This window comes from Pan paniscus, chromosome 21, assembly GCF_029289425.2.
Source record: "Pan paniscus chromosome 21, NHGRI_mPanPan1-v2.0_pri, whole genome shotgun sequence".
In the NCBI taxonomy this organism is placed as follows: domain Eukaryota; kingdom Metazoa; phylum Chordata; class Mammalia; order Primates; family Hominidae; genus Pan; species Pan paniscus.
The window spans coordinates 68,143,333-68,158,279 of NC_073270.2; the positions used below are offsets into that span (position 1 = coordinate 68,143,333).

The 14,947-nt window shown below is 64.6% G+C and overlaps 1 protein-coding gene across 5 annotated transcripts in view; it reads right to left on the reverse strand.

Moving 5' to 3' along the window:
* LAMA5 (laminin subunit alpha 5) overlaps positions 1-7,956 on the reverse strand; it is a 61,948-nt gene extending 53,992 nt beyond the window's left edge. For all 5 annotated transcript variants that reach the window (XR_010111032.1, XR_010111033.1, XM_063601133.1 and 2 more), the window contains exons 1-2: positions 7,604-7,956; positions 3,046-3,198 (exon numbers count right to left, since the gene is read on the reverse strand). Coding sequence is in view for 3 of the 5 variants with exons in the window: in XM_063601133.1 (XP_063457203.1) it covers positions 3,046-3,198; positions 7,604-7,900 (450 nt within the window). In the remaining 2 variants the exon portion in view is untranslated. The remainder of the gene's footprint in view (positions 1-3,045; positions 3,199-7,603) is intronic.
* Between the last annotated feature and the right edge of the window lie 6,991 nt (positions 7,957-14,947).

The following is a 14,947-nucleotide window of genomic DNA, read 5'->3' on the forward strand; positions in this document are numbered from 1 at the left end:
GCCCAGTGCCAGCCGCCCCCACCCCCGTCCCAGGGCATCCGCTCCAGATCCCAGAACAAAGGCTGCTGGCAGCCCGCTGCAGGGGGAGTGCCCGGACCCACCCGCCGCTCAGCCTGGCTTCCTGATGGAAGCCCCAGCCCCGCCCCAGGATCAGCCCTGAAGCCCAGGAAGGACATTTCCCCACCCCACTCCAGGGAGTCCCTGCCCCCACCCTGACCAAGGCTTGCAGCCCCCTGGCCTAGGCCGAGACAGGGGCCTTGGAAGATACATCCACGTGGTCAGGAAAGTGGGTGAGAAGGAAGGAAGACGGTGCAGGTGTGGAGGGAGGAATGAGCAGACAGATGGACGGATGGATGGAAACAAGGAATAAAGGGTGGGTGCTGCATAGGTAGGGGGGTGGGTGCTGCATAGGTAGGGGGGTGGGTGGGTGGATGGATGGGTAGGGGGTGGGTGGGTGGATAGGTTGGGGGTGGGTGGGTGGGTAAGCAGGCAGAGGGATGGGATAGGATAGGTGGGTGGGTGGGTGGGTGGATAGGGAGGGGGTGGGGTGGGTGGGTCAGCAGGCAGAGGGATAGGATAGAATAGGTGGGTGCGTGGGTGAATAGGTAGGGGGGTAGGTGGGTGGATAAGTGGGGGGTGGGTGGGTGCATAGGTAGGGGGTGGGTGGCTGGGTGGATAGGTAGGGGGGTGGGTGGGTCAGCAGGCAGAGGGATGGAATAGGATAGGTGGGTGGGTAGGTGGGTGGATAGGTGGGGGGCGGGTGGGTGGGTCAGCAAGCAGAGGGATGGGATAGGATAGGTGGGTGGGTGGGTGGGTGGATAGGTGGGGGGGTGGGTGGGTCAGCAGGCAGAGGGATGGGATAGGATAGGTGGGTGGATGGGTGGATAGGTGGGGGGGTGGGTAGGTGGGGGGGTGGGGGTGGATAGGTGGGTGGGTGGATAAGTGGGGGGGTGGGGGGTGGGTAGGTGGGTGGGTGCATAGGTAGGGGGTGGGTGGCTGGGTGGATAGGTAGGGGGGTGGATGGGTCAGCAGGTAGCAGGATGGGATAGGATAGGTGGGTGGGTGGGTGGGTGGAGGGATAGATGGGTGGGTGGGTGGGTGGGTGGAGGGATAGATGGGTGGGTGGGTGGAGGGATAGATGGGTGGGTGGGTGGGTGGGTGGGTGGAGGGATAGATGGGTGGGTGGGTGGAGGGATAGATGGGTGGGTGGGTGGGTGGAGGGATAGATGGGTGGTGGGTGGGTGGAGGGATAGATGGGTGGGTGGGTGGGTGGAGGGATAGATGGGTGGTGGGTGGGTGGAGGGATAGATGGGTGGGTGGGTGGAGGGACCACTTCCCAGGTGGAGTGGAAAGGGTTCCTTTTCCCTCCGTATCATTTTACAGTTGGTGAAACTGAGGCTGTGAGAAGCAAGATGCTCACATGGTGGAACCTGATTTCTGGCCCAGAACAATCTAAAAGCAAACTGGCTTCAGGCCTGAAGTTTCCAGCCCAGCTCATACATGTGCACCGAGGCTGAGAGAGCCCCAGAGCCAAGGGGTGGTGGAGCCCACGCTCGTGGGTCCGAGTGTCAGTCCCGGCTTCCCTGCCCCACCCAGGCACGTCGGGCACTACACCCACTGGCTCTGCAGCCACCCTGGGGTTGCCATGGAGATTGGGCCATCTCCCCTCCCCCAGCCCAGCCCCCTAGTTTCTCGAAGGAGGAGGGGCGGGAAGAACTCGCCAGTACCCAGCTTCCCGCCCCGAGCAGCTGAGAATTCACACGTACGCTACAGCCAAGGTGGGGGCCTCTGCTGCTGTGCCAGAGAGATGAGGGACCCCCAGGCTCCAGGGGACAGGGGAGTCAGATGCGGGGAAACCCAGTGAGATGAAGGTAAACAGGCAAAGCCACACCCAGACCCAGGCCAGGGCAGGGCTAGGGGCCTGGCAGGCAGGCAGGGAGCCCAGGACAGGCAACCCCTCCCCAGCTCCCCGCCCTTCTCCACAGGGCTCTGCAAGTTCAGGAACCCCTGGAAATTCCAGGCCACTTGTTGGAGCTTGAGCCCTCCCCTCACTGCCTGCCCAGCCCGGGCCAGGCCTGCAGAACACCAAGGCTGCCAAAGGTGTCTGCCCCTTGGGGCCGGCCCTCCAGCCAGGCTCCAGGGAGACCTCTATCTCTAACACTCTCAGGACAACGGCAGGGACAGAGGCTCAGACAGGGGTGAAGACCGACGTTTCACACGCTGGGACTGGGGCACCGGCGGAGCCGGCTGGGATGCAGGCCTCTGGGTCAGCCCTGGGGCCCCCACTCCAGGCACTGGCTGCTCTCAGGCCCAGCCTCCTCCACCTGCCCCACCACTGTCCCTGACCCAAGAAGCACCAGGATTACTGGCCCATTTTACAGGCCAGGACCTCAAGGCTGGGTACCCAGGCCAAGTCGCCCCCAATCTGGGGGTGCTCAGGGCTGGCAGCCAGGCAGGCCCACCTTGGGGGTTTCACTCTTCGCTTGGAGGCACCCAGCTGCAGCCTCCTGCTTGTGCAGGGGCCTCCAAGGCCAAGGAGAGCCCAGAGCTGGGGACCGGAGAGCAGGCACCCGACCCCACCTAACCCTCAGTGGCCGCCACCTCGGCACAGGTATCCCAGGAATGTCCACTTGCGCCAGCCTCCTCTGCATTCCTGCAGCCCCTCCCGCACCTGCCAGGAATTCCTTAAACAGCAGGGCGCCTGACGCAGGGGGCACCACCGCACTGCTCACAGCACCTCCGTCCTCCCAGCCCCAAGCTGTCTACTCAGCACCCGCAACCAAACTCTGTGGCCGTTGGAAACACCCCCATCAGCACCCGCTTTCCCTGTGTCATGGGGACGCTGAAAGCACAAACAAAAGGTGACCACTGCCGTGCCTTTGTCCCTGTGGGGACTGCCCCCCACCAAGTCCTTCGTGTCCAGCCTCCCAGGCCCCAGGTCTCGCTCACGGTGGAGACCTCGCCTTCTGGTCCTGTGGCCCAAGGTAGGCACGACGGGCACAGACACAGAGATGGGGGCTGCAGCACGCAAAGAAGGGTCCCTACCTGGCCCAGGTCCAGGGTGACGTTGACCTCGTTGTACTCCAGGCCGCGGGACAGCGGTGGGCTCTGCCACCAGCGCTCCGTGCCATCGATGGCGTTGCTCGCGGGGTGTGCCTTGTTGCTGTTCGCAGCCGTGCAGATGTCGCAGTACTGGCCCTGCAGAGGGAACAGGAGGGTCAGATAGCCGAGAAGGGCCGGGGCCCCCTTCCTCCTCCACAGTCACCCTGCTGCCCCGAGACAAGTCCTGGTCCCACTGAGCTGGTTCCACGCCCAGCCTCTGCGCCCCTCATCCACTTGCTCAGCAAACACGCGCCAAGCACCTGCTGCGCCTCCGACTCAGGGGACGTGGCTCATGTGAGCTGCTCACGGCGCTAAGGACAAGAGGAAGACCAGGGTGGAGAGGGGCGTCTGCCTTGGGTGGGAAAATCTCGGTGGGCCTCTCTAGGGGGGTGGCGTCTGAGCACTACGTGGTAAGGTGGGGGGTGTGCTCTAGGCAGAGGGGGTGCCAGTGCAACGAGCCCTGGGGGCAGGAAGAGTCTCACAGTAAACCACAAGGTGGATCAATGTGTCTAGAGCCAAGGGGGCAAGAAGGGGCAGGAGCAAGGCAAAGCATGGCTACCCCTCCCTGCTGGCCCTGCCAGGGGCTCCAGAGAGGCTTGGACAAAATGCAGCAAGCCAGGGGGCGGAAGGGGGAGCTGCAGACAGAAGGACCGTCAGGGCCGGGATCCAGGCGGCCAGACCCCGCCCCACCTCCAGATCTTGCCCATAGCCTTCCGGATTAGGGTCTCCAGAGAGACAGAATTAAGCTGTTCCGGAGGCCTGTGGGGACCGGCCCCAGAGTGGAGGTGTGGACAGCGGCAGGTGGGCCTGGGCCTCCTGGCTGCTGCTTCCGAGTCCTGGGAAGAGGCCAAGTCACAGTAACTGCTGAGCCTCAATGTCCCCATCCAAAGAGTGGGGATAAGGCTGCACCTGCCTGGGGCCACCGTGAGGAGTAATGGCTCACACACACAGCCTGGCAGCCGCTTCTGTCCCGGGCCTGCCATCTGCTGGGGGCCTGTCCTGCATGGGTGAGTGGGGAAGAGAGGAGGCTCCCAGCAGGATCCTGGCCTGCATCCTGGCAGGGGAGGGGTAGTGCTGGGAGCCGGGGCAGGGATGAGGAGAGGAGAGGGGGCAGAGCTGGGTCCTGGCTGCTCCCCCGCCCCCCCAGGAAACCAGATCTGCTGTTTGTCCACACAAAGGCGCCCTCCCAGGCTTGGGGTTGATTGAGGCCCCAGAGGCCTCAATCTGAGTTTGGGAAAGTCAGTGGCCCTACCCCGCCCAGCCTCCCTTGAGGGGCCAGACCTCATCCTAGGAGGAGGAGGTAGGAGCTGGGGAGATGCCTTCTCCCCACCCCCAGGCCCAGCACCTACAGAGGGCCCAACCCCCTTGCCCAGAGTGTGCCCTCTGCCTCCACTGAGCACCAGGGCAACACCCGGTACCCCTCCCACAGGCTCCCAAGACCCCACCCTGGTGTTTGGATTGCCCCATCTCAGACTTTGCCCCAGACCACCCAAGATGCAGCTCCGCAGCCCCCAGTGTGGCCACTGCTGTATTTCCTTTACTGCATGTATGAGACCTGGAATTATCTGGGGGCCTCCCCGGGGTCCCCCAGAGCTCTGCGGTGGCAGGGTCCACACCCTCCTTATTCCCGCTGTGTCCCCAGCTCACCACCTAAGCATTCTTGTGGATGGGGCTAGAGCAACTGAAGACACCCAGTTAAGCGCCACGACCCCTACCCGCAGGCCGCACTGCAAGCTTTGACGGTGGCCCCCAAACTCAAGAGCTCAATGACAGCACGGCACACACAGGTCCTGCTCAGGGTGGGGCCAGGGGCTCCTGGAGAAGGTAGGTGTGGGCGGGGCCCTCTGGCTGGGGCAGCCGGACCTCCCAGGGAAGGCTGCTTGCTGGTCAACACCCTCCCAGACACACGAGCAGCAGAGGGAAGCTGGGTGGAAGGTTGCGGGTCAAGGGTCAGCCTCTACTCTTCCAGGAGATCAGGGAAGCAACTGCTCAGTCCCTGCCTGGGCCAGCGTTGGTCCAGTTATTGGGAGGCAGTTCCAGTCCCCATTCGGCCACTCACTGAGCCACAGAGGACAGGGTTGGGAAAACCAGGCTCCCCCACCTCCGCTGCGGAGGGTCCCGTGAGAACAGAGCTAGGAAACAGCAGAAGGGCCGATAAGGACTTCCCCTTCCAATGAGTCACCACGCTGGCCTGGCTGCCCAGTCCCCACCTTCCCAGGCTGGGCCGGCCCGGCCAGGGATCCCCTGATGCCCACCTGGGGCTGCGAGGGCCACAACCTCCCCCTGCCCTCTGCCTGCTCCAGCTGCCCAGCAGGGTTCACCCCGACCCCCATCTGGGATGCCCAGCTAATGTGCATCTCCTACAGAGGGTCCCTGAGAGCCCCTGGCCTGCAGCCTTGAGAACACACTGCCCAGCCCCAGGCCCCATAGCCTTAGTGAGCCCCCTCAGATGGAGCTGCGGCTTCATCGCCTGGGCACCTCCTGTGCCTGCCTGCCTTGCCCCAACCGCAGCTCCACTCCAGACTGGCCGGCAAGGACTTCTCACACGCCCAATCCGCGGCCAGGGCGGTCAGCAGACCCGCGGCTCTCAGATGAAGGAGGCATCCAAGGTCATACCCGTCCAGCTCACGTCTACCAGCCGATCTTTCTACATATCTGGCAGCCTCAGTGGGCACTCACTGCTCAGAGCTCAAGACTTTGGAAGCGAAGGGTTCGCCTCTATTGCTAGACATGAGCTGGGCGAGGCCGGCTGGTTTCTCATCCAAGCTGGCTCTGAGGCATGGAGCACCACAGCCCACAGCTGCCACTGAAACTGTGGCCGCTTCCCAGGCTCCTCGGGCCAAGCTCACAGTCTCAGGTGAGGCGGGCCAGCACGCTGTGCCCATTTTAAAGACAGCTTGAGGCTGACAGAGGGAAGCCACACAGCTGAGGCAGAGGAGAGGGGCGTTGACTACAGGCTGGCCCTTTACTCACGAGACGGGGGTAATAAGCCCCCACAGAGGAGACAGATCTGAGAGGGGGCCTGTGGCCCCCAGCCACGCAGCATGGGCAGGCTGTTGGGGGGTGGTCTGAGGTTCAGAGGGCACCTGGAGCCTCCCCTGCCAGAACGGCAAAATCTCAGCTGGGGACACTCAGCCAGGCCCTCTGTGGTGAGGTGTGGCAGCAGGCAAGGAGACAGTCACAGGCCCTCCGTCCTGAGACCCGGCCCCTCTGAGTTGAACAGATAAGGGGGCAGCCAGGAGGCGCCCAGGTTCCCACAGCTAACCCCCGCTGGACCCTGTTCTGGCTGGGGGGCTCCAAGCAGGTGTCAGCAGCTTTCCAGGGCTCAGATTCCCCATCTGAAGTGTGGGCTTGAGACCTCCTATCTCAGAGGACTGTGCTGGGCTTAAGGAGAGAACGGTGAGCCCAGAAGCCTGGGGAGGCTCCTTCCCCCTCCACCAGGGCCAAGGGGGTGGGGCAGGCAGAGGGGGCGGGCACAGCCCAGGCTCCTCCATTCATCCCCATAACGTCTTGCTCCAGGGCCCTCTGCCCCCACCCAGCAAATCTCCAGCTACTCGCCCCTGCCCCAGCCTCTCCTTCCAGGAAGGCAGAGGTACCAGGGAGGAGACAGCTCAGGTTACACAGGCCCTCAGGGCCCCTAGACTCTCCCTAAGGTGGGGCTGAGGTGGGGAATGGGCCTAGAGCGGCCGGTTGGGAGCCGTTGGAGCTGACTTTGCTGCTCCTCACCAAAGGCTGACCCCAGGCCCAACCTAAGTCTAGAGGGCCCCAAGAGCCTTGGTTTCCAGGTGAGGTGTCCATGCATGGAGTCCACCAACAGAACCCGCCTACAGGTTTAAGGCTTGTTGGGGAGGGGACATGCACCCCAGGGGGTCTTCAGGGCCTGAACCCACATCTCCCAGGGAGACTGAAGCCCCCGGACCCTACCACCTGCTGGGCAGAGATGCTGCCCCTCCTGGGAGCCACGTGTTCCCAGCCCCAGTCAAAACTTCGCAGCTGGCCCTCCCCTACTTTGGAGGTCTCCTCGAGTCCCTAGACTCCTCCGAGAGGGGCCAGTGGGAGCCTCAGGTGGCTGGCCCCTCCCACCCCATCCAGAGGCCAACAGGTTCCAGCCTGTCCCGGGTAGGGCGGAGCTGCGCCCCCTCCCCACCGGCAGCAGGCGGCGGAGGCCAAGTCCCGCCCTCCCCGGGATCCCGGACTTGGGGCCGCCAGGGACTGGGCCCGGCCCCTCTCCCGCCCCGGTCACCGCAGTCTAACTGGACCGGCGCCCAGCCGCCCCCGGGTCCATGCCGGGGACTTTAATTCCGCCTTCCCGGAGGGACGCGAAGTTTCCCGGCCGAGACGGAGCGGCCGGGTCGGGGTGCCTTCTTGGGCCCCCAAAATGCGGAACCAGAGAGTCCGCACCTGGACTCGCCCCGGGCCACGGCGCTCCCCCTGGGGTCGGGCCGGTGTTCCGGGTCCGAGTGCCCCGGGAGGATGCCCCACGGCCCGCCCCTGCGCTCACCTGGATGGTCTGGTTGGGGTCGCCGCCGGCCACGGGGCCCCCTACCAGCTTGCAGTAAAGGTCCTCGGTGGGGCGCGGGGAGCCGCGCGCCGGGGCCTCCTCTCCGCAGGTCGCGGAGGCGGCGATGCGGGCGCCCTCGGCCAGGTTGAAGTAGGGCGGGTGCAGGCTGAAGCCGCCGCCCGCCTCCTCCCGCGCCCGCGCCGCGCCCAGCAGCGCCAGCCCGACCAGCAGCAGCGGCGCGGGGCCCCGGGGGCCGCGAACACACGGTGCGCTCCCCGCGCAGAGCCGCTTCGCCATCTTCCCGGCTCCGGGCCGCGTCCCCAGCTCCAGGGACAGCGCGCGCGGCGGGAGCCCGGCGGGTCTGAAGCCAGGCGGCCGGCAGGGCTCGCTCCGCCCGCGGACGTCAGGCCCCGCCCCGGCCCGCCCGAGCGCCCGAGCCCCGAGCCCCGGGGAGAGGTCCGGGGAGGCGGGGTGGGGGGGGGGGGGGGAAGGAGAGAGGAGGGGGAGGGGCGGCCGGGCGGCCTTAACCCTTCGGACCCCGGCCCGGCCGCCTCCCGGAAGGGGCACCTGCTGGCCTCGGGCCAGGCCGTGGGACGACGGCGCCGCCGGGCCCCCAGCCCAGGTCGTAGCTCCGGGTCCCGGGTGTGACCCTAGCGCTCCCCACGACGCCCTGGCCCCCAGAGCGCCCACCAGCTCCTCCCAGCCCAGGGGCCCACTCTTTGTTACCCTAACTTTGGTGCACCACTCGGCTGCCCCCGCTCCTCCCCCAACAGCGTCCGTCCTGCTGGCTGCGGGAAGGTGCCCTCTGCACCCGCGAATGACCATCTGCAGAGGAACAGGGGCAGCCTAGGTGGGAACCCCCTGCTTCCTGGGGCAGCCAGGTCAGGTTCAACTCGGCCTGGCTCCTGCCTGCCCCAGCAGGACTTAAAAATACTCTCAGATAGGGAAATAGGGGCAGGAGGGACTGGCCTGCAGCTGCAGCCCCCTTTAGAGGACGGGGGCGGTGCTCACGGCCCCACAGCCGCCAAATTGGCTCTTAAGGAGGTCGGGGGCTCTGGTCACAGCTGCTGAGCACCTGCTGGGTGCCTGGAAGCACCTGTGCTCCGGGGCCCCGTGGGCTCCACCAGCTCTCTCGGCCTGGCCTCCAACCCGCTGCACAGCCGCGCACGCGTTCCTGCCACGATCGGCGGCTCGAGGACGCCTGGCAAACAGCACAGGACCTAGAGGCCGAGATCAGGTCTTCGTCTGCCTTTGGGTGGCTGCGGCCCTGGGTCTCCTACTTCCCTTGGGCTCCGGGGCCAAATCTGCCTCCAGGGAAGCCCCGAGGGGGTGGCGGCGGGGTGGGGCTGCAGCTGCCGAGCTGGCAGCAACCCCCCATCTCTGAGCCAGGCCAGCTGGGCGGGCCATGGTCCCAGATGGGCTGTGGGGCTCATCTCTCGCTGGGTTCCCTGGACAGTCCCGGGGGGCCGGGTGGGTTTGTGGGGCACTGGCCAGCCGGTTCTGGTGGGGGTTCTGAGCTAGCAGCTGTCCCTGGAGGGTGCACCTCCTTGCACACCTTCCTGGCGCCCTGGCCTCCTGCAAATCTCAAATCCCAAGAGGGTGTATGGCCCTTTCTCTATGGAGTCGGGAGGGCGATGGGACCCTCTCTCCCTCCTACTTTCCGGCCCTGCAATTCTTCCATAACTTCACTATTAGTTCTCCCACCTGGGGGAGGGGGGAAAGGAGGCGGCTCCCCTTGGCAGGAGCAGCTCCAAGTGGGGGAGGGGCTGGCTGGAGAGGGGGCGGAGACATCAAGGAATCTGCAGTCCAGGCGCAGAGTCCGGCTCTGAGCTGCTTTAGATCCCGTGTGAGGCAGAGAGCGGCCTCTGGGCAGTAGCGGGTCCCCAGGTGGGGGCTTGGCCCCAGGCAGTGTGCTCTGGCTCTGGGCTCCCCCTTGACAGCTTGGGGCTCTGACAGCCCCGGGGGACTGGAGGTGGAGACTCCTGAGACCCTGAGGGCTTCTTGGGATCCCTGGAGGGTCGGGTGGTTGGAGGGGTGGGATTGCGAGTGGCGGGGCGGGGGGAGAGGTGGGGGTGGGGAGAGCCCTTTAAGCCTCCTAGCGGCCAGATCAGGCCAAGCCGCCAGGCCTCCGCTGTCCTCCGGCACTGGCCAGGAGGGGAGCGGGGGCCGGCCCTGAGAATGCGCTGTGTCAGCCGGAGCTGCCAGCACCAACAGGGTTAATCACCGGGCTCACTGCTTCCCGGCAGACAGCTGCCCCAGGAGCAACTGGCAGGCAGGCGGGGAGTGCAGTGGACAAGAGAATGTGGCCCAGGGGCTGGGTAAAGAGCCCACACTCTGCCCCCACCCTGTGTCTGCTGGTGCACGGACTGGGGAGGAGGCAGCTGGGGCAGGAGCTGAGCGTATGGAGGGCGGGGGGGCTGTCCCAGCCGGGCTACACACAGGGGGTTGGGGAGGTGGGCAGGGAGAGGGGCAGCTCATCTCTGCACACCCCCACCCCTGCTGTCTTTGTCATAGTTCCAGTGAGTCATCACCAAATGGACCAGCGAGCCTGTCTCCTTGTCTGAGTCCTGCGCAGCCCAGCCACCTCTTCTATTTACAAATGGGGAAACTGAGGCCAAAAAGGCCAGGGTCAATCAAGAGCACACAAGTTAGTAAAGCAAGAGGAAGTTTGTCCATCATTCATTTCTTACTCCTATTTACTGGGCATCTTTCGGGCACCCGCCCGTGACGTAGTCCTCCTCCCTACAACAGGTCAGACAGCACCCCACCCCCAAACACGTCCTGTCCTGAATCCACAGGAGGGAGCTGCCCAGTCTGGGAGTGGAGGGGAGGGTAAAAGGAGGTGGCTCGCCAGGGGAGGGCCGTGGAGGAGCCTCTGTCCCACCAGGCTCTGGCTGCCCTCCAGGGACAATCCAAGATCCAGAGCCCCTGCCCACCCAGCTCCAGGGTGATGGAGCCCCAGAGGAGGTGGGTCGGGGGCAGGGGTCAGTGGCAGCCCGAGAGAAGTAGGGGCACTCCTGGCCCTGGGGAAGGGGTCTCAGATCCTCCCCCAGCCCTGGGACAAGGCCTGCTGCGGAGCCCTGGGGGCAGCCACCTCACCTGAGCCCCCAGTGCTACTCCAGTGGCATTCCTGAGAATGCCCCCACCCTACTCGGCCACACCTACAGGCAGCTGTGGGGGACCCTGAGGGTAGGCCACAGGCACATCTGACTCAGCCGTGAGTCGTGAACTCCTGACCTTGGGAGCCTCCTGGGGACACCGCTGTGCTGAGGACATGGGGCACCCCCACGCCCACACTCAGCTGCATCACAGGCAGCCACAATCAGTAACAGATGACTCTGCAGACCCTCCTGTCCCAGAGCCCAGCGTCCAAGTGGGTGCTGTACCCTCGGGAGAAGCCCCCAAGAGGAAGCGGGGGCTGAGCAAGAAGGAGGGCTGGAGGCTGGGCTCCTGCTAGGGCCGGGCCTGCGGGTGAGGCCTTGTGGCTCCCACTCCAGAACTGGGAATGTTGTCTCAGCGGGATGAGGTCTGGAGGAACGCCAGCGCTGTGGTTTAGGATATCGGAGGCCACAGTCCCTTTCTCAGGGCTGCTGGGATGCCCTTCCATGGAGCCGGCTGGTAAGAACCTCCATCCCTGTCCATGAAATAGAGAAGCTGGGAGCGGGCAGCAAGGCTGGTTCTGAACTGTTCGCATGGGCCAGCTCAGTCCTCTGGGAGGAGGACACAGAACAGCAGGTGCCGGGAAGACAAGGTCTCATCAGGATTGCATAAACCCAGCGGACTGGGAGAGCTTCTGGGCCTCTTGGCCTAGGAGGCCCCCACTGCCCTCAGCCTGGACAGACTGCTGTAAGAGCCAGCCCGGAGTTGCAGACCCTGGGGGGCTGGCCTCAAAGGAATGGAGGCAGAGCCCAAGAAGACCCTGAGCCATAGCCAGACCCCTCCCCCAGGCCTGGAGCCCGCCTTCCCCCAGGGCTGCCACCTGCCTCCAGCCTCCGAGGGTCTGCAGGTTCCTGCTGCCAGAAGGATGGGGCCAAGGGATAGTCCGGCCTTCCTGGCCTAGGCAGGGTCTGGAAACAGCCCGTTTGGAAGGAGTGGTGCTTTTTCCTCCCTGGCTGTGACCCCAGCTGGGCCACTGCTGGGCTCCTGATGGCCTCTGGGACATGTGGTTGTTGGAAAGCACAGAGACCAGGCTCTGGGTTGACGCTAACCAGGAATGAAGGATTCTGACCCACCGCTGCCTGGCCCCTCTGCCACTTGCTGTGTGTGCCCAGCTCATAGGCCACGCAGCCCCAGGCACCACTCACGGGGCAGGCCCTCCACAGACTTGGGGGCTCTTCAAAGCCTTCCAGGCCAGGCACCATGCCAGGAGCATGGCCACCGCCTTAGGGCTCCAGGAGACAAGTCACCCGTGCAGGTGACATGCCTCACGCCTGCCCACTCCCCGAGGCCCGACCCAAAGGCTGCCACTGGGTTCACACCTGGGGGGTTTCAGGTGGGCCCCCATGCCAGAGGGGGTGCAGACAGGCTTAGGTGGTGCCCAGTGTCGGAGATCTGGAGAGGGTCAGCATCCAGGCTCCTGGGCTCTCCACAGATGCTCCCCGAGGCTCCTCTTGCCCACCCAGCTCCTTTTCTTCCCAAGTGGCAAGGAGAAGCGCTTGGGCTGGTGCCCTGTGCAGGCGGGCCCAGCCCCACGACAAGCAGGCAAACCTGGGGTGCTCAGAAATGGGGGGGGCCTCATGGAGCTCTGTGGGGTGGTCTGCGTGGCGACCGAAAGTCCAGAGTCCAGGATCCCACCTGGACGCCCCTGCCCTGGCCTGGGCCTGTGTAGCTGGGTGTAGGGGAGCCTCCACCCTGCCAGCCTTTAGGAGGGAAGGAGTAGGGGGCCCTGGGAACTCCCAGGGAGGGGTCCCGGGACCTCCCTGGGAGCTAACCACCTACAACCTGGCAGGGAAGGGGCCGGTCCAGTAACAAGGTTGCTCCCAGGACCCCAGCCCATCCCCTCCCTCAAGTGGGGGCCCCTGTCAGGGCACCTCCCAGCACCTTGCTGGGGTGTGAGGCAGAGTCCAGGACTCCTGCCCCCAGATCTCTGGGGAGCCCCAGAAAAGGCATCGCCCGGGGTAAACATGCAGTGGCACACGGCTGCAGCGTCCACCCCGAGGCCGGGCACCTACGCTTCCACGCGTCACCTTAATCTTATTTAACTGCGGTCCCCCTACCCCGTACCCCCTATTCTTACCACTTGCTTGCCTCAGGCCTAGACTGGGGAGCCCTAGTGAGCTCCAGGGGCCAGGAACCCCAGGGGAAACAGGTGGAATGGGGGCGCCCCAGCATGCCGGGCAGGGTGACTCGGGACCCTGAGCCTCAACCCCTGGGGCCTGGCCTGCCTGTGCCCTCCTCCCCCACAGGACCACGGCTCCAGCAGGCCCTCCCCTGCCTCTGTCCTTGCCTGGCTGAGCTCTGGTTCTCATAGAGGGTGGGGCGGGTGGGGGGTGAGGGTTCTGAGCTTCTCCAGGAGGTGCCCACAGACGGCCTTATATGGCCAGAAGGCCTCGAAGCCCAGGAGGAATCTGACTTCCCAGGAGGGCCCAGTGGGCAGAGCCAGAGCCTGGGCAGGAACCTGGGACTGCGCCCTGGGCGAGGCCAGGGCCCCCACGAGCCCACCCTCAAATGTCTCCCATGAACCCAGCCTCCTGGGCTGAGAACCCCTCAGAGGGAGGCAGCTTGGCCCGGCCCCTCACCCACCTTGGGACATCTGGCTGGGGGTCCCACATGGATGGGAACACCTGCAGCTCTGCAAAGGCCCCTCCTCAGGACAAAGGCCTCCCCTCATCTGGGTCGGCTTTCCCGCACTGCAAGAGCAACTCCCCAGGCCCCACAGTCAGCCGCTTCCAGCCACATGGACGCCCACGGGGCTTCATCCCCTCTGCCTGTGCCCTGGTGTGTGCCTTGGCTAGCCAGGGTCCCTGGGGCAGAGGGAAGCGTCCCCCTCCCACTCCTCCTTCTCCTGACTCTCTCCCTCTGACTCTCTGCCTCTCTGTCTCCATCTGTCTGTCTCTGTTTCTGTCTCTATCTCTGTATCTCTTTCTCTGTTTCTGTCTTCAACTCTCTGTCTCTATTTCTCTGTCTCTATCTCTTTGTCTATCTCTGTTTCTCCCTGTTTCTGCTTGTCTCCATCTCTCTGTCTCTGTCTTGATCTCTCTGTCTCTATTTCTGTCTCTGTCTCTATCTCTTTGTCTATCTCTCTGTTTCTCCGTTTCTGCTTGTCTCCATCTCTCTGTCTCGATCTCTCTTTGTCTCTGTTTCTCTCTCTGTGTCTCTGTATCTCTCTGTCTTTGTGTCTCTCTATCTCTCTTTGTCTCTCTTGCTCTCTTTGTGTTCCCCCCGCTGCTGCCCTAGCCCTGCCAAGCTCAGCCAAGGGTCTTAGGGATCAGAGGTGTGAGCCTCGGTCACTTTCACTAGGGATCGCGGGTGTGGGCCTCGGTCACGTTCACTAGGGATCGCGGGTGTGGGCCTCGGTCACGTTCACTAGGGATCGCGGGTGTGGGCCTCGGTCACGTTCACTAGGGATCGCGGGTGTGCGCCTCGGTCACTTTATTTGACTGGATCGAACGTGGGGCTTGGCTTAGTCTGGGGGCTGGTGCCACCACTGGGACACAACGGGCCACGGTTCCTGCCCAGGAGCTGGTCCAGATTCTGCAGTGAACCAGGATCCCAGGAGTGACAGCTCCCAGACCGCGCACTTCCACACGGAAAGTGCCATCCACAACACGGATGGGCCCTCTGTCCTCGCGCCCTCTGCCCGGGAGGCATGTTGCTGCCCCCGGCTCACAGAGGACAGTGCAGCGTGTCCTTGGGCATCCAGGATGAGATCTCCTGACCCACATCAGCCCCCCAGACAAAGCACATAAGGCAGAGGCAGCTCCGTGTGCTCACTGCTGCGTCCGAGCCCAGCGCTGGGCTGCTGGACGATGGTGGCTGAATGACCGATCGCCCCTCTCCCGTCACCTTCCCACTGCCCCGGGACCCACATCCTCCCACACCAGGTGTGGCAGGCAAGGGCCCGGTGCCCAGACTCCAGCCTCTTTTTATGCCCGCCTGAGGCCCACACCGTGATCCTCACTCTATAGCCACCAACAGAATCAGGAAGTAAGACAATAACAACTACAGGCAGGATCCTGCGGGGACCAGTGTGGTGTCCAGTGTGGGAGCTGCTAGGACACCAGCTGGTGGTTCCTCAAAGCACTGAACACAGTTGCACACGGCCCAGCAGCTCCACACCTGGTAGCTGCAGAGAGAAGCGTAAACACGTCTCTGCACAGATACTCGTGGGTGAACACGCACGGC